This window comes from Chanodichthys erythropterus, chromosome 10 (assembly GCF_024489055.1).
Source record: "Chanodichthys erythropterus isolate Z2021 chromosome 10, ASM2448905v1, whole genome shotgun sequence".
NCBI classification, from domain to species: Eukaryota; Metazoa; Chordata; class Actinopteri; order Cypriniformes; family Xenocyprididae; genus Chanodichthys; species Chanodichthys erythropterus.
The window spans coordinates 41,363,945-41,383,646 of record NC_090230.1 but is presented as its reverse complement, the minus strand read 5'-3'; the positions used below and the strand labels follow the sequence as shown (position 1 = coordinate 41,383,646).

Below are 19,702 nucleotides of genomic sequence, written 5' to 3'. Positions count from 1 at the left end.
CCAAAACAGAAAAAAGTATAATAAATGTTAAAAAAAATAAATCTAAGAAATATTCACCAAAGTTAAAAGTGTGACAACTAGCCCCATTCTCCCCTATACAAAGACTGTACAAAATATAATACAATCAATAATACAAAAAAATGTGCAGCTGTAGTGAGCACAATAAAAAGAGTAGATAATTGCAATGAATTGAGAACAAGTGAGCTTAAAAAATAAGAATAAGTGATAAAAATGCAATGCAAGTAGATGCATATGAGTCTGTTGTCTACTGTTGCATTCAAGCAGACTTTTTAAATCTAAAAAGTATAAGACTAACTTTTCATATTGTGACATTTAGTTTTTCAGATTCATCTGTTTGATTCTCATCAAATAAACTGATGTTAGACTATGGTACTCAGCCCTGTCTGTGCTATAAATCTCCTGGCTATGTCTCGTAAGCTGGTCAAAAGTGTCTACTGATCACCAATTCAACAAGGGCATCAAATAATTAAAGTAATCCATGTAACGGAGACATTGCGTCAACATCTGACCAAACACACTGATGTGAGAAGCTAGCCGGCTTCACACTGTCTTTAAACGACACATTAGCCATGTAGAAGAGTCTTATGGGGTTAGGGTGCTTCGAACGATCCTAAGATAGCAAAGCCCACACACTCAGATCACATCACCCAGCATCTGTCTGTAACAATAACTGGAGGGTGGTAGGGCTGGTGATTCTCTATATGGCAAGTATTCTTCTGTTGTGCCTCCTCCTTTGTCTAAACTTAGAACAGGTGGGCCGTCAAGCCAATTGTGCCAATATATAGCCAGAAACCAACAATGTTTGAGTGTCCCTCAGGCTTTTGAGACCAAGAACAGAGTAAAGAGAAGCTCTTCACAATCACAATGGTAGGCCTGTGTTTCTTTGCATTGTCCTATCTTAACATGGAAATGGATGATGTTGTTCTTCTAACAGAGAATGTTGTACTTTATGTTAGAAAGTACATATAGTGGAAGGTTTTTATATCTTTATCTTTCTATATCTTTAAAATAGGACCATTTTTATTAGTTTTTCTTTCATTAACCTTGATCTTTGTTGTTTTTTCTTTAAATTTTAGAAAGGTTCTCAGTGAGTGACTAGCATTGCTTGTTACAGAAGCAAATATGTAGCCAATTTGAGTTTAATTTGTAGCATTTTTTGAAAAGGGTCACATTTTGACAACTCTCAATGTCAAACTAAGCACAGTCCAGCCTTCATTTTGTGCCGCAGAGCAGTTAAAATGTATTACACCAAACGTCTTTGAGGGTCATTTGAATTTTTAAGTTTTATGTGCTTCAAAATTACATTTAAATAGCATAAAGGTAGGGGGGAAATCATCTAAATTGTTTTTGTTCTGATTCCCAGGCACCAAAGAAGGCCAAGAAGAAGGAAGCTGCCAGCTCCAATGTGTTTAGCATGTTTGAGCAGTCACAGATCCAGGAATTTAAAGAGGTGGGCTATTTCTAAGATTTAACTACTTAAACATTTTACTTTAGCAGTACTTCTGTAAATCTGAATGCTTCTCTAGGCTTTCACTATCATGGACCAGAACAGAGATGGCTTTATTGACAAGAACGACCTGAGGGACACATTTGCTGCTCTGGGTGAGTGAAGCCTCACTAAATGACTGTATTTAGTGTAAATACTGTAGACACTGAAGGTATCTGATACTTAAAGGTGTTTATCCTATTGAACGAACAAGAGTATTGTTTGAAGGATTACAGTGGCTCCTCTTTAGCCCCCTACTGAATGCTGTGAAGCCTAAATGTAATCGTAACACAGATTTAGATACAAAATCATTCTGTGAAACCATTGATAAATTCACATACAGCAGGGTCCACTAGTAAAACATACTTTTTGTAATATATTTTGTCCATTACAAATCTAAAATTGAATCTAAAATCTATTTTAAAAACCCATTTTTATGCGACCTCAGACTTTAATGTAAATGTCACTTTAAAAGTAGACCAAAATATACCAAATTGTTATTTTCCCTGGCCCTGTGATCTGGTCTCATTAGTATTTTATTGCACATCTATGAAAATTACGGTTGACTCTCGCTCCATTCGAACTATCAGAGGAAGTGGCACTCTGTATTAATGTATATCTCTGTATGTGCGTGTTTGGCAGGACGTCTCAACGTTGGCAACGATGAGCTTGATGAGATGCTAAAGGAAGCCTCTGGCCCCATTAACTTCACCGTCTTCCTCACCATGTTTGGAGAGAAGCTCAAAGGCAAGAATCAAATTTATCAGAATTGAAATGATAATCATGCTAATGAGATGGAAATAGCAGCAGAACCCAGAAGAAATCAGGCACGCTGCATACTGATATATGAATTGTATAGTTTAGCATCAGAAGAGTAGATTTTGAATGCAAAAAATACTTTGTTAATTAAGCTTTTGACACGTATAAGAGTATATTTGACTCAATCGATAATCTGTTACCTTTCTGTGACTGACAGGTACAGACCCCGAGGAGACTATTCTTAATGCTTTTAAGATCTTCGACCCAGAGGGCACAGGAATCCTTAAAGGAGAAGAGTAAGTACATTTACTAAAATGTAAAAATGTTTCAGCACATCAACGGCTCTTTGAAATGCACAGCATTTAATATATTTCTTTTGTTTCTCCTCACAGGATCAAATATCACCTTATGTCCCAGGCTGACAAATTTACTGAGGCCGAGGTAATATACTTTTCTTTCATCTGAAATGCAAATGCACAATTATGATTCATGGTGATGAATTGTACATTTAATATTAAAATATATAACATTTTGACAAAATTTACCTAGGTAAACCAGATGTTCACAAACTTCCCCTTGGATGTGGCTGGCAACCTGGACTACAAAAACCTGTGCTACGTCATCACCCACGGAGAGGATAAGGAACAGGAGTAAAAACTACATTTCCCATGTTTCTCCATGTTTGTTCATGTCCATTTGTGTGTCGTCTTCCTCTTAAGCTCTGTACCTGTGCCTTTTGTCAATAAAGAAATTAAAAAAAAATCAAAGCCTACTGTTGTTATGGATGGAGGGTTTAAACTTGCTAAAATACTGTCAACAACAAATAAATAAATAAATGTTGTTTCCCATAAACATTTTATTTTAAAAAAGTCAAAAAGCAAAATACAAACAATCAGGTTTTGGTTCTCAATAACGTAAAGCATTACCGTGGGAAACCTTTTAAACAAACACTTCAGACACTTCTTCTTTCTTAACACAACAACAAGAAAAAGCCCAAGATTCAGAAAGATTTCGTTCCCTCCCGAGGGGATTACAAAAGCTCAAGCGCAACAATAAGCTTAAAGCCACACTGGCGTGTTGAACGGTGCTCTGTGAACAAGGTCAACAGGGCCTTTTGTGTGTCTCTGGCTATTCACTGCGGCCCTATCGGTCTTTGTCAGGTGACGTCACACTCGTGAAAACCGAAGTGCATTATGGGTGTCGCCGCCATTTCTGAGGTATCCAAACAATCTCTGTATCAGTGCAGAGTTGTTTCTTCCTTGGCTACTTTTCATTGTAAAAATGGCACACTTTTGTTGTGTGAAAAGCTGCAATAATTTGTCCCACGATAGAAAATGTCAAAAACTTTACTACGAGATTAGATTTAGTCGGTTTCCTACTTGAAAAAAGGCTGTACGGAGAGTATGTAGAGGCAATAACAGAGGCGCCGGATCGCATGGGTTGCCGCGGTGAGACATCACTTTCGTCAAGATATCTCCATTCATGTATGTTTGCTTTCTACATTTCACAAAGGTAAGTTAGAGGTTTCTGTTTTCTAAAGTAGAAAACGTTATAGCAACGCATTGTTTTGGATTGTATGTGCTATGAAACAAGTCAATTTAAACTGAATCCCTTTACTTGAATATGTCTACATTTTTTTTCTTAATTTTGCTACAGCATTTTCATACTTAAGGTACGACATTTTTGCTCTGTATCCATATACTGATTCTTATTTTCTGACTACTTTTTACAGCTGTGGTCTGTGGACCTTTTCATTTCATTGCAGATCAGCCTGCTTAAAGATTATGGAGACTGACCCCAACTGGACACCATCCCTCCCTACATTAAGGCCACATCAGCATTAAACACAGGCTGTGTCTCAATCAGCTCCCTAGTTCATTAGTTAGGGCACTGATCAGGACGGTCTCAGTCACAAAATTTGCATACACAATATACTGATTCAAGAGCTCAGAGCTGATTGAGATGCACACACAGACGTAAGGAAAAACAATCCAGTCAGCTACTTGGGTAAAGTTGGTTTTATATTTGCACATTCAGACTTCTGATAAATTGAGACTTTCCAATAAATATGCAATAAATTAATGTTTGCGAATTTTAAGTAGCGACATGATATTGACAACCAACGATTGTCAACTTATAACATTTTTCACAGTCGATCAAAATAGGCAAGTATTGTTTAATGACATATTTACTTGTGAATGTCCACTGAATGTCCAGTTTAGTGTGATTAACAAGGCTATTGAATACGGATGTGCGAATATAAAACCAACTTTACCCAAGTCAGTCAGCTAACACTATGGTCCATCAGGCTGGAGAGAGTGATCATCTTCACACTGAGAAGATGCAGGAGGCTGGAGGAGATGGTGATCTGCATGTGCAGAAGTAAACCGACTTGATATGTACAGGATGTCTGATGTTTGTTTTGGAGATGATGATGTTAATGTACTATACGGGTCTGCCAAACCTGGGAACCTTTATGGCGTTATTACAATTTTTTTTTTTTTTGTGCCTCTGCGCATGTTTGAATCTTTTGTAGAATTGTAGTGTAAAAATGTGCTGATGCTTTATCCAGTCTTGCATGAACAATAAAGCATGTATAATAAAATTTTTCAGGGTGATTTGTAGATTTATGTTATATGCACTTATAGTATTAATAGGATAATTAATAATATACACAATCTGTAAATCAGATATTTAACTTGCATGACATATCTTTGTTTTTATTATTATTAAGGCTTTTGGACAAAAAAAAGACTCATAATGTCATTGACCCAGACAACACAGAGGTAGATGGAGGACAGTAATTTACAAATTATTTTGGCTCTAAAAGGTATACTATATCAGAATGTACTATAATAAAATACACTATTAAATTCTACATACATCTCTGATGATGCCTTGTTTATTGGAACAATGTTTATAGTGTTATACATTGGTTTATGTACTTAATGCAATAAAGAAAAAAATGCATGAAAAAAAGGGTAGTATTAGTTCAAAATTCTTCCTGATAACACTAAACCATCCTTAATCATGCACTTGTTATATACGGTAGTTAACACGAAATCATCATCATTATCGTTACTATACTGTGTTATCGCAGTCCTTCCTTCAGAACATAAATAAATCCTGCACCCATTAGTGAAATATCTGTGAGCTTCGAGGGATTTATAGTTTTTAAATTGTTCACTATGCGTTTATGCCATAAACAAGACAGTTAACAATATTTAAGTATGATGATTTAAGTAGCAATGCGGGGTCAGTAGCACTCCAACTTACTGCAGTCAGTTCGTACAGATCTATGTTATGAATGGATGGAAATTTCTCCAAATAACGGTCCCTGGCATCTTTGGTGAGTTTATCGCGATATGAAATTTTAACTTTGTTCTTGTGCTTTTTCATATTTGCGAGTTATTTGCTTGTTATCTCAACTCGTGTAATCTCTTTCATTCTCACAGTCAGCAGGGATACCACAAATATGGCGCCGCGGTGACGTCACACACAACAAAATCACGTGTCTGACAAAGACCGATTAATAGCGGCCCATGGTGCGTTCTGCCATTTTGGGTTTTCAGCGAGTCAATGATAGGCTTTATGAATAAGAACAGGTGAACAGAGGGGTAAACACAATTTACTGTAGTAGACGTTGCACGCTCTATGCAGACAAAGGGACGAATTTGGTTTTAAAGTTCTATTCTAGACTTTTTTTTTTGTTTCCTGTGAGCTTTGAGACGTGAATTGTTTTCATACAAAGCCACTGCTAAGACTGCTATATATAATTATGTGCATGAGGTCATCTCAGGACATCGATCAGAAAACAAAATGGAAATGTGTGTCTTTTTTGTTTTCTGGAAATTCTTTATGACAACACATGTATTTTCAGCTTGATAAAATCATTATTCATGCCACATAAAGCTCATTAAGAAGTGAATTGTGTAAAGAATGCCATTTTTTCTTTGTATAATCAAATAAATCATCTTTGTTGATCAATTACCCCAGATATCCTGCCATTCCAAAATCCTCACTTTTACCATCATAAAAGAAACAAACTACAGTAAATATACACTTAAAGGGTTAGTTCACCCAAAAATGAAAATTCTGTCATTAATTACTTACCCTCATGTCGTTCGGCACCCGTAAGACCTTCGTTCATCTTCGGAACACAAATTAAGATATTTCTGTTCAAATCTGATGGCTCAGAAAGACCTCCATAGCCAGCAATGTAATTTCCTCTCTCAAGACCCATAAAAGGTACTAAAGACGTCATTACAAAGTCTCACTACAGTGGTTCTACAATCATTTTATGAAGTGACGAGAATAGTTTTTTGTGTGCAAAAAAAAACTAAATAACGACTTATATAGAGATGGCCGATTTCAAAACACTGCTTCCTGAAGCTTCGAAGCGTTATGAATCAGTGTATCGATTCATGAGTCGGATCGCGTGTCAAACCGCCAAACTGCGGAAATCACGTGACTTTGGCGATCTGAATCATGAATCGATACACTGATTCATAACGCTTCGAAGCTTCAGGAAGCAGTGTTTTGAAATCGGCCATCTCTATATAAGTCGTTATTTAATTTTTTTGCGCACAAAAACTATTCTTGTCGCTTCATAAAATGATTGAAAGGTCACGACATGAGGGTAAGTAAATAATGACAGCGTTTTCATTTTTGGGTGAACTAACCCTTTAAGTGTATATTTACTGTAGTTTGTTTCTTTTATGATAGTAAAAGTGAGGATTTTGGAATGGTTTTGGACCTTTTAAAGTATTAGTTCACTTTTATTAAAAATTTCCTGATAATTTACTCACCCCGATGTCATCCAAGATGTTTATGTCTTTCTTTCTTCAGGTGAAAAGAAATAAAGGTTTTTGAGGAAAACATTCACTGGGGTACAACGGGGTCCAAATTGCAGTTTCAGTGCAGCTTCAAAGGGCTCTACACGATCCCAGGAGAGGAATAAGGGTCTTGTCTAGACAAATGATCAGCCATTTTCTAAAAAAAATAAATATTTATCTACTTTTTAACCACAAATGCTCGTCTTGCACTACTCTGCAATGTGCCATGCATTACGTAATCACATTGGAAAGGTCACACGTGACGTAGGCGGAAGTAGGGCGAAAAACTCCATCTCATTTCTTCCTCCAACTTCAAAATCGTCCGCCATCATTGTTTTACTTTTTTTTTTTTTTGTAAAGGGTGTTTGACTTAATCTTTGCACGTTCGCTTTGTAGACACTGGATCGGTACTTCAGCCTATGTCACACGTGACCTTTCCAACGTGATTACGTAATGCGTGGAGCATCGCAGAGCTAGTGCAAGACGAGCATTTGTGGTTAAATAGTATATAAATGTTTCTTTTTTTTAGAAAATGACCAATCGGTTTGCTACATAAGACCCTTATTCTTCTCCTGGGATTGTGTAGAGCCCTTTGAAACTGCAATTTTGACCTTTAACCTGTTGTACCATGGTGAAGTCCACTATATGGAGAAAAATCCTGGAATGTTTTCCTCAGAAACCTTAATTTCATTTCAACTGAAAAAAGACAGACATAAACATCTTGAATGACATGGGTGTGAGTAAATTATCAGGAAACTTTAATTCTGAAGTGGACTAATCCTTTAAGTCTGACATGAAATCAAAGTTACTTTCTTAATGCATGTTTCTGGTTTTATTGTGAATGATTCATCGGTGCATGCTATTCAGTCTTAGTCTTTATAATCTTTAATCAAGATGTAATTACTTGCTCTTACTCTAAAACAACTTTTTTTTTTTCTGCTGACATCTTATAACCAGTACCAAAATAGCTAGTTAGTCACCATTTTAGCAAACTCACATTCAGTCTAGCTCCATTCTGGCAAGTAATGCCCACATTTCAACATCCAATCAATTCCTGATGGATAAAATAAAGGCCCGCCTTTGAAATACATCATATTACGAAAGTTAAATGGGTTGTGAATGGCAATGAAAATGCTTTTAAGACAAAATATTACCATTAAACAACAAAATACATCAAGTAAATAAAAAAGAAAAGATCAGTGCCACTTTCATTATTCTCATCAACATATAATACGCTGAGGGATCTGTCGTAATGGTCAGGATAAAGGTCTTGTGGTCACAAGTGTTTGTTATTCACTCTTCATACCCAACAGAGTTTGGCTACTCTCTGTCCGAGGTAAGAGGAGAGGAGGGTTTGGCAGCACCAACACTTTTAGCACTGCCTGTTAGCATGAAGTCTGCCAGGAGATCTATTCCAGAACCAGAGTCCAACAGAGTATCTGGGCAGAGCGATGAAAGGAAAGAAACAAAAATAAAGGTAAAGAAGTTGCATAACCACGTATGTGCCTAAAAATAAATAGTTGGCTGTATATTTATGGTCCTCTGATGTCAATTTTATCCTTAAAAGCAATTCATCCTTATGCAACCTCATAATTGCATACTAAATAATTGCTACACAGCTTATGCCATGAGATCATAATGGCGCTCTGGAATCCAACTGCTCTCTAGTTCTAATTTATACCTGTAAATCATATATATATATATAAAACATTAATCCATAATTCTCACCATGAATGCCGATCATGTGTTCTAGAATCAGAACCCTCTCGGCCAGAATCTTCAGAGCTTCCCTTAACTGCTGCACCTGCAAGAAGGCGACAATAAATCATCATAACTGCTCACCAAAACTAAAAAAAAACATTGCACTTTTTTGTGCGTCATCCTTACCTCCCCTGGAATTTCTCCCGGCTCACCTTTAGGACCTGCAACTCCCTACTCACAACATAAGACAATAAGAATAAAATCAATTTTATAATCATTATATATATATATATAATAATATATAATATTAAATAAAAAAAAAAATATTTAATTATCTTAATTATGAAATAAATGAATTGATTTATTAAAAAATTCTAAAACAAAAAATAAATAATTTTTAAAAATAAATATAAATCTAATCCAGTATGTGCACTCACAGGCTGCCCTTGCTTTCCTGTTATTCCAGGTGGACCCTTAGAAAAAAAATTATGCAATCTAATCAGCTCATATAAAACAAACATTATATTTTTATCCAAAATGAAATATGTAAAGGATTAAGAAGGTCTTTACTGATGACTCACTCTTTCTCCTGGATCTCCTTTGGGTCCCCTGTCACCTGGTGTGCCTGAAAAGCTTAAGGCCGCCTATGATGAATGTGAAATAATAAGTACACTGTGCCTTACATATCCATATGTATTGTTCAGTACAGTTTTTTTCTTATACAAACTGTACATTTATTATTTTAGTAGTAGTATCATTTTACAACATATTTCATGTATAATCTGCAAGAACACTAAATATAATCAGAATTGACCATATGCATGGTTACTTCCTGGTTTTCATTAAGCCAGCATGGGCATTTCCTGTTAGCTGTCATTCTGTACTCGCTGAACATCGACACAAAACCATCAATGGTTGACTTTTTAATGCAGTTATCACACTTACCTAATTTGCCAATAAACCAGTTTTATTGATTGCAATAAAGACTTGAAGCTACTGCGAACGTGGTGTCTGTATATGAACATGCACACACAACATTTTTCCAGCACTTTGAATATTATTTTTAATGTGATGATCAAAAACATTATTTGTTCATCCTTCTGAGATTGTCCCCATTTGTAAAACCGAATGTTTCAAGATGTAGGTAATCCAACATTTGATAGAAAGCACTTTTATTTCAAAAATTAAAAAGACATTAATTACCACTATAACCAGCAGATGGCGGCAGAGGAGCATTTATTGGCTTATATTAGCCATTTCCTGTAGTATTTTTTCAATTCAGTTTCACTTTTGAATAAATACTGAACATTATAAAATCACTAGGTTTATAAAATCACTAGGTTCACTAGGTTTTGACAAGGTGAAGTATGAAGTACTCACAAAATCTCATGAAAAACAATAACTTTTTTATGCGAATGAAATACACAGAAAGCTCATTGATTTCAGCACACTTGTGAAACTCACACTTTGTTCAATGAATCTAACTAAAGTGCACAATAAATCTTTAATTTACAGTGTGTTGATGGGTTTTTTTTTTTTTTCACATGAAAGTGTGAAAACTGATGGTCGAATTGAATTTTGCTGGGGAGGAACACTGAGGGATGCGTCTTTTTATGTCGTCTTACATTTGAATAACTAAATTAACACTAGGCTTGACTATTTAAGTGACTATATTCTAATTGTAAAGTATTACACTACTGATGCTGTTAATGCTGTTAAAGCTACATTGATGATACCAAAACACCTGCAAGTGACATTTGACCTCAAGTTTTCCATCTGGCTTATATTATTGCGGAAGTTCTTAAGAACGTTCCGTACATATGGTCATTTCTATTTATTCTAAAATATAATTTAAATATATTCCATAATGATAAAAATGCCTTACATTTTTCCCCGGGGCACCAGGGTGTCCGGGTGGTCCGGCAGGCCCTGTTCAACACATATGGATAGAAGATTAAATGTGTGACGAAACAGGTGATCGATACCAGATAAAAATGTTATGTATACTCAGTGTTGCCAAGTCTGCGGTTTTCCAGTGGAATTTGGCTACTTTTAAACTTTTGCCGCGGGTTGTTTTTCATGTCCACGGGCTGAAGCATCCCTAAATAACATGATATATAGCCCCTGGAATGAGTATTTTACCGTGGAACCCCCCCGAAACACGATTGGTTTTGAGTAGCAATTGGGAGGGTTTTGTTGTGAAATCCTGGCAACCCTCTGTATACTGTATGCATGTTCTGGCATACCTGGTGGACCAGGAGGGCCGGAGGGCCCAGGGGGACCAAGTAAAGTCTGCAGGTCACGATAGGCAGCAAAGTCGCTATCCGCATCTGAAACATGTAAGAAATGATAATACTGAAAACAAATCAGATGTACTATTATAAATACATTCACATGTATTTCATCTGTTGTCATAGTCATTGGCTAATTTAGTAAATGTAATGTAATGTAACTTGTAACAATGTAATGAAATGTAACAATTTAACTTCACTTGCAGCCAATGTGATTTGAGCAGCTGTACTGCTGTTCTGTTCAGTAGGATTTGGTGCTCAGGTTCTGTTTTGGGTTACTGAGATTCATGCTGCTTCACAGACAGCTAACAAATGACTCTGATTAACTGCTGACAGACAGAAGCCAACCAGACTCCTAAAGTGAGCCAGAGCTCTGAGAGGTTTATCCAAGCTGATACTACTCAAATGCTGCCATCTTATGGACATTTTGAAAATAACATATAAAAGGTTGCTGATGTTTATGCAAAGACGTGTCAGAAGGGATGTTACAAATCATTTACGTATTCAATTCCTTATTGTCTTTCATTCAATAATGCATTATTTCAATAGCATTATTAATTAAAGTCATACATTAAAAACTTCTAGAGAGTGAACAGCATGTTTAATGTGGACTTTTGTTCTCAAATTTACCATGTTGTTTAGCCATTACAGTGAAAACATCTCCCCTGATGGAGAAGGGAGAAGATGCTGCAGGCCCCGGTGGCCCAGGAAGGCCTCTTTCTCCTGGTGGCCCTTGCAGCCCTTGAGGTCCTATAGAGATAAAAAGTAACCAGGGGAGTTAGGTGAAGCTTAGTGAAAATATTTGTTTTATTATTCCCATTTAAGGTAAAGATTTAGTTCCAACCTCTAGGTCCTATAGGACCAGGTTTTCCAGAAAACCCTATCTTTCCTAAAGGTCCAGGAGGCCCAGGGGGACCTGGGGGCCCAACAGGTCCTGGTTGTCCTCTTGGTCCTGGGAATAGAAGTTAACCATTCTTATTTTATATATATATATATATATATATATATATATATATATATATATATATATATATATATATATATATATATATATATATATTAAAAAAAACATATTTTAATATAATATTAAAATATATTAATTTTTTTAGATTATATAATGTTATGTTTTATAAATATTTTTAAAATAAAATAATAAAATAAATAAAATAAAATAAAAATGATAAATATCATATGAAATTACGTATCCTTAAGAACTGTTTAGTAAAACATAATTAATTTTTTTTCTCACCTGGTCGGCCAATGGCCTTGGGTGTTACTGGTGAGGGGTGTGCCCTATCCACCTCATTATCAGCTGTTCCCTCAGGTGATTGGCTGGACAGAGGGAGAGGGGGTATCTCGGCATCTCTCAGTAACATTATCTGTTAAAAAAGAAAAACCACATGTTTACCATCTTAACTTAAAGGGTTAGTTCACCCAAAAATTAAAATTCTGTCATTAATTACTCACCCTCATGTCATTCCACACCCGTAAGACTTTCATTCATCTTCTGAACACAAATGAAAATCTCTTTGATGAAATCTAAGAGCTTTCTGTCCCTCCATAGACAGCCACACAACTGACACTTTGATGCTTCGAAAAGTTCATAAAGTGATCATAAAATTAATCCATATGAATTGAGCAGTTTAGTCCAAATTTTCTGAAGAGACTTGATCAGTTTATATGACGAACAGATTTAATTTAGGCTTTTATTCACATATAAACAAACAAAAGCTCAACCGAACATGCTTTACACTTAAAGGGTTAGTTCACCCAAAAATTAAAATTCTGTCAATTATTACTTACCCTCATGCCGTTCCACACCCACAATATCTTTGTTCAGAACACAAATTAAGATATTTTTGTTGAAATCCGATGGCTCCGTGAGGCCTTCATAGGGAGCAATGACACTTCCTCTCTCGAGATCCATTAATGTACTAAAAATATATTTAAATCGGTTCATGTGAGTACAGTGGTTCAATATTAATATTATAAAGCGATGAGAATATTTTTGGTGCGCCAAAAAAAACTAAATAACGACATATATTTTGTTTCGTTTTTTTGGCACACCAAAAATATTCTCGTTGCTTTATAATATTAATATTGAACCACTGTACTCACATGAACAGATTTAAATATGTTTTTAGTACCTTTATGGATCTTGAGAGAGGAAGTGTCCATTGCTCCCTATGAGGGCCTCACTGAGCCATCAGATTTCAACAAAAATATCTTAATTTGTATTCTGAAGATGAACGAAGGTCTTACGGGTGTGGAACGGCATGAGCGTGAGTAATAAATGACAGAATTTTCATTTTTGGGTGAACTAACCCTTTAATAACAAAGCTCTTCCGGAAGCTCAAACATGCTACGTAACACGAGAATGAACCTCATTGGTTCTCGTATGTGTCAAGCAAACATACTTGAGCTTCTGTTTACCATAACTGATGTGTGAGTTGATGAATGTTTATTTATGAATAAAAGCCTAAATTCAAACTGTTCATCATATAAAGTGATTGAGTCTCTTCAGAAAATTTGGACTAAACTGCTCAATTCATATGGATTAGTTTTTCAATCTCTTTATGAACTTTTTGAAAAGTAAAAGTGGTATTTGCGTAGCTGTCTGTAGAGGGACAGAAAATTCTCAAAATTTCATTAAAAATATCTTAATTTGTGATCCGAAGATGAACGAAGGTCTTATGGGTTTGGAACAAAGTGAGTGTGAGGAATTAATGACAAAATGTTCCTTTTTTGGTGGACTAACCCTTTAAATGTGACTGGTCTGGTTAATACAAGAGGTTACCTACATTTCTATCTTACCTGATCTTCAATGACACTCAAGCGCTCTTTGATGTCAGCATAACCAGTACAGTTCATGCACTCTAAAGGGATGAATACAAAAAAAGAGATGTTAAGGTAACGTGGTATGACAGCAGGGAAAGGGGGATTTTTAACCATAAAAAGTGATACAGCACAGAGTGAATGGATTAAGCAAATGCTATAAATCTCTCAGCCATCTGTTGAGTCACTACGATCGTTCAATATAAAGATTTTTATTTGCTCAGTTTTTGCAATAAAATAACTATATACTAGTCAAAGTGGTAAACAGATCTGATCCGAATGAGGTCTGTGTGATGTTCTCACCATGAACGTAACAAAGGCACATTCATTCATACTGTACTTAAAATTCCAAGGATCCTTCCAGAGTCACTGGCTTGTAGTCCAAAAATGAAATCAATCCCGAAACCTCAGTGTGAAACCAAAATAACAGTCGTATGCTCAGTGTTGTTTTGTGAACAACGAGAACTTGTTAGAGAGAGAGACACTAAATGAGTTCAATCACATCTTCGGTTGACATCCCTCCCTGGGGTAGGATAAGGAACAGGAAAACCAGACATTGGCGAGCCGTGGTTTTCCATATGCATGGAAACCTAGTGAAGGGAAATATCTCACTCTGGGTTTCCCCAAAATTCACCTTTCTCATTTGAGAGATACTCCTCACAGTATAGAGCTGGTCAAGAGCTGAAGATAACCACAAGGTGTAGGAAGAGCGATCTTCCAAGACAGCAGAGTCTTGGGAATCATTTGGCATGAAATGAGATGATGATGAATGGCAGGTGATCTCTCAGTGGTGAAATTTTATATGTCAATGCAATACACACAGATAATGAGATTAGAAATTAAACTTGTAAACAAACTGTAACAATATTCACAACATTCAGAAACTAAAATGGGTAGTGCTGCTGGGGAAGCTACTATAATGTAAACATGAATTGCTGCTTGCAACCCATTTTACATATTATTTGACCTACTCTACCATTTCAGAGTTTAAGGTCAGTAAGATTATTTTTTATAACAAAATACTTTTATTCAGCTTGGACATTTTAAATGGGTCAAAAGTGACAAAAAATGTATAATGATATAAAAAGACTTTTCTTTCAAATAAGTTATTTAGAAAAAATGTTTCAACAAAAACATTAAGCAGTGCAACTGTTATCAACATTGATAATAATAAAGAAATGTTTGTTGAGCATCAAATCCACATATTAGAATGATTTCTTTCACATTTTGAAGCCAAAAAAAATGCATCCATCCACCATAAAAGTAATCCATACGGCTCCAGGGGGTTGATAAAGGCGTTCTGAAGTAAAGCGATGGGTTTCTGTAAGAAAAATATCCATATTTAAAACCATATTTAAGCAAGATGGGTGTAAAGCTTAGAAGAGCAAGGATATTTTTAAATATATCTCAGATTGTGTTCGTCTGAAAGAAGATAATCATATACACCTAGGATGACTTGAGGGCGTGTAAATCATGGAATCATTTTCATTTTTAGGTGAACTATCCCTTTAAAGGTGCTAAAGAGGATGTTTTGTTTTATACATTTTTGCAATATTACTTGAAACTGTCTTTACTAACTGATAAAAGACTATTTATTAGGTGCACTGAAAGGAATAATATTAATATACATCATCTGTGCACGAGGTAGGGCTTTAAAAACATCAGCCAATCGTTTACGCGATCATCGCATAAACGATTGGCCCTCTGGCTTGTCAATCACTGCCATTACGTTCCTTGTGAGAGACGAGCGTGGCTGCGCGCTCCAGTAACTTTCCACACTCCACAGGCACCGCATACAATGTTTCTGTCAGGAGACAGGAGTAACAACTGCAGATTATGAGTTACCTGCGGTGAGTCTGACATAATGAATCCAAAAAACACGACACAGCGAATGCCGGTGGTAAACACTCGTGTTCCAATACTCGTGCACGAGTTTTGGGAGGCGTTCCCTCGAAATGAGCTGTGAAGGAGGGGGGTTGTTCTTACGCATGCGCTCATTTAAAAAAACTCACTAACAGTCTTTGGTTTCTCAGTCGACGAAAAGATCATCTTTAGCACCTTTAATCTATCAGGAACTAAACACAGCTCAAAACAAAGAAACTAACCACCTTAATTTTAATGACTGTTTGAAACTTAGTAAGGAACTAAATATTCAATTTGGGATTAAAAGATATAAAAGACCTAAAATGGAGTGCAGGACTCATTTTTGACTCATCCGTGTACATTCAAATGAAACTGTTCACTAAAATAAACCACAATTCCACTATTTTAAAAAACAACTAAACTACTGGACAGTGTGGGTAGTTAATGGACTAAAGCTAGCAGTTTTGCTAATTTTAGTTAGTTACTCCCCAACACTACAAACTACTTTGCAACAAAACAAAATGCTCACAACGTTACATCTGGTTTCTTCCAATGACACATTTAGAACACTACAAGCTTCATCATCTGCTCTCAATTGACTTAAATACAAGACTAAAGGCCACAAGCATGTCAGAGTGTCATCAAAGAACAGTTTGGATGCCAGACCTCATGAAGGGACATTAGCTCATTTCTATGAAGCGCAAAGGAACAAATTTGTCATTACTCACCACAATGTACACATCCAACAGAGCAGATAAGTTGACATGTCTCTGTTTTTCATGGTGGAAAGCCACAATGGTTGCATTAAAGGGCAATGCTAACTGCACATCTCCTCTTTGAGGAAGCACCCATGCTGGTAAACCCAAAGGATGCCATTCACTCTATATCAGTATTGCTCAGAAAATAATATTCTGTAATATTAACTTTGTAGGGGCTCCATGGCACTTGGTGATGTATGACAGAAGGCAGTGTGCAAGTTAAAGCGCTGTTGACGTTTGGCAGACTATGAAAACCCAAAAACTGAAATGTTCAGCTGTCTGACATGCCTGTTCTCCTTGTGCCTTGGCCGTAACGCAGGGCTCTGCTGGATACCAGACCGCTCTCAGATCAGTGGACAGCTGAACATTGGGGTATTCTGGAAAAACACCCAACGGATGAACTGTAAAGAAGAGCAGCACAATGGAATCTGCAGACACGGACCGCTATGCTTTTTGCAGATGCGAGGGAAGGCTTAAACGGGTCATTTTTGGAACTAGCTCAACGATTTTATTAAAACTGACATGGTTAATAAAGTTATGCAAACACGTGCCAGTGCAGACATCAGTGATGCATTGATGTACCAAACCAGAGTGCGACTCAAGAAGTACAAATACACAAATCACACATGCAAGCTGACCACATTAAGACTCCACACCCATTAACAGCATTCTGGCAGAGACTGATGGGGTTTTCAGAGATTATGAAGACATAAGATACTTCTGCATGTTCTCCTGGGTGAATGCAGTTTATAAAAGGGGTTTATTGGTAAAATGCGATACACTGAAATTGTTTCAGACAGAATTGGAATGAGCTGCATTGCTAGATCTACAGATTGTGTGTCATCAATTTCTTTTCTAAGCTAAATACATGTAGACTTGTTAGTAATGATCTTCAGTCTGTGTTTCTGCCCTCAAACAAATACTTTGGGCACATGCATTGCAGGAAGACTGGTAATTTCATTAATCTCCCTAAAGCATATAATATATAAGCAGACTAAAAAATTTCTATTCAATTCAGTTTAAAATGCACTTTCACGTAATTCCAGGAGTCTGCTTTTGCTCATTTGGTTTGTGAAGCACCTAATAAACCAAAGCCCCCAGGTGTTACTTAAATAACTAAATAAGTAAAAAATTAGATTCTTGTGGACATTACATTTAATTTGTAATATCACTGGGAGTTGCTCTCTATTGACAATTGGAATAATGCTGTGGGACAAAGGATCTCTAACAGCTGTTAATCCCAGCTGCAACCATCCCACCACACCTTACAGCTTTCTTGCATTTGTTGAAATTGTGATGTCCATGTTTCTGATCTATTTGTAATGTTGTTTTAGTCTATTATGCATAGCTCATGTTCTTGGTGACTAGGTGGTACTTCGACAGTCCAACTGGATCAGATGTGTTTCTTGGTCTGAAATGTTGATCAAGAGTAATTCTCAAAGTATTTTTGAAAGTCGTTCTCAAACGAATAATTGTTATTATAATTTTAATCATGATTGTAGTTTTGAGCAAAATAATCATTTTAATAATTTTAGATAAGCCCTACTTTGTGATTATTTAGAATAATTTATATTCATGGTGGAAATTACAGGGGTTTTTGCGGAGTCCTACTCTTATTTAAAGGTGCCATCGAACGTTTTTTTACAATATGTAATATAAGTCTAAGGTGTCCCCTGAATGTGTCTGTGAAGTTTCAGCTCAAAATACCCCATAGATTTTTTTAACTGCCTATTTTGGGGCATCATTAACTATGCACAGATTCAGGGCTGCTGGCCCTTTAAATCTCGTGCTCCCTGCCCATCGAGCTCGCGACTCTATAATAATCTATCTCGCATTTACAAAGTTTACAAATTTACAAAGTTCACACAGCTAATATAACCCTCAAAGTGGATCTTTACTAAGTGTTCGTCATGTATGCTGCATGCATGCTTCGGGTCATGTGAGTATAGTATTTATTTGGGTGTTTACATTTGATTCTGAATGAGTTTGAGGCTGTGCTTTGTGGCTAAAGCTAACATTACACACTGTTGGAGAGATTTATAAAGAATGAAGTTGTGTTTATGAATTATACAGACTGCAAGTGTTTAAAAATGAAAATAGCGACGACTCTTGTCTCAAACATTTAGAAAGACAATTTACAAATATCACTAAAAATATCATGTTATCATGAATCATGTCAGTTATTATTGCTCCATCTGCCATTTTTCGCTGTTGTTATTGCTTGCTTACCTAGTCTGATGATTCAGCTCTGCACAGATCCAGACGTTAATGGCTGCCCTTGTCAAATGCCTTTTATAATGTTGGGAACATGGGCTGGCATATGCAAATATTGGGGGCGTACAGCCCGACTGTTATGTAACAGTCGGTGTTATGTTGAGATTCGCCTGTTCTTCAGAGGTCTTTTAAACAAATGAGATTTATATAAGAAGGAAGAAACAATGGAGTTTGAGACTCACTGTATGTCATTTCCATGTACTGAACTCTTGTTATTCAACTATGCCAATATAAATTCAATTTTTAATTCTAGGGCACTTTTAAAGCTCAACCCCCCAAAACAAAGCCAAAATGAAAACAATAAAGTTGGGCGCCTGGGCAGTCTTAATGTATACAGTACTGTGCAAAAGCACGTCAGTATTTTCACCCCCCAAAAAAGGTTTTAAGTCAGTTATTTGTATCTTTTGCTGTAGTGTGTCAATAGGAAATATCCGTTCACATTTCCAAACATTCATTTTGCCATTAATTGTAATAATCCAGTGAGATTTTTGAATATGAGTCTGACAACAGCCAGTGCTCCACACAGTGATCTGATCTCACCATCATCGAATCCATCTGTGATTACATGAAGAAACCGATGAAACTGAGACAAACTAAATGGCCGTACTGTGTTACCTGAACTGCAATAGTATGTTCCTGCACAACCGGAGGCTGCAGTTTCAGGACCGCAGATCTAGGACCGCAGTTCTAGGACCCTAGTTTTTCGTGACAGCGCCACCTACCGTACTGGATGATATAGCGATGGCTGCAGTTTCAGAGAGGTTAATTACTAAGTGTGCTTTGAGTCACAATTTTAAATTTAAACATGAATTTACACAAAATATAAATGAAAATTTTATATCAATTTTAAAACAATTGTAAAAAATGGAGAACTTTAAG

General features: G+C 36.3%; 2 protein-coding genes across 2 annotated transcripts in view; one reads left to right on the top strand and one right to left on the bottom strand.

Moving 5' to 3' along the window:
* Positions 1-811: 811 nt before the first annotated feature.
* Positions 812-3,027, top strand: myl10 (myosin, light chain 10, regulatory). Its single transcript, XM_067399228.1, has 7 exons — positions 812-888; positions 1,385-1,471; positions 1,548-1,623; positions 2,150-2,254; positions 2,484-2,562; positions 2,659-2,707; positions 2,816-3,027. The coding sequence occupies exons 1-7, from the start codon at positions 886-888 to the stop codon at positions 2,918-2,920; spliced, it is 504 nt and encodes a 167-aa protein (XP_067255329.1). The 5' UTR covers positions 812-885; the 3' UTR covers positions 2,921-3,027.
* A 4,951-nt stretch (positions 3,028-7,978) lies between these two features.
* Positions 7,979-19,702, bottom strand: part of LOC137029603 (collagen alpha-1(XXVI) chain) — a 30,717-nt gene continuing 18,993 nt past the window's right edge. The window contains exons 4-14 of the mRNA XM_067399227.1: positions 13,908-13,969; positions 12,343-12,472; positions 11,938-12,045; positions 11,724-11,843; positions 11,049-11,132; positions 10,688-10,731; positions 9,384-9,446; positions 9,240-9,275; positions 8,989-9,033; positions 8,830-8,905; positions 7,979-8,540 (exon numbers count right to left, since the gene is read on the bottom strand). Coding sequence (XP_067255328.1) covers positions 8,422-8,540; positions 8,830-8,905; positions 8,989-9,033; positions 9,240-9,275; positions 9,384-9,446; positions 10,688-10,731; positions 11,049-11,132; positions 11,724-11,843; positions 11,938-12,045; positions 12,343-12,472; positions 13,908-13,969 — 887 coding nt within the window. The 3' untranslated portion in view covers positions 7,979-8,421. The remainder of the gene's footprint in view (positions 8,541-8,829; positions 8,906-8,988; positions 9,034-9,239; positions 9,276-9,383; positions 9,447-10,687; positions 10,732-11,048; positions 11,133-11,723; positions 11,844-11,937; positions 12,046-12,342; positions 12,473-13,907; positions 13,970-19,702) is intronic.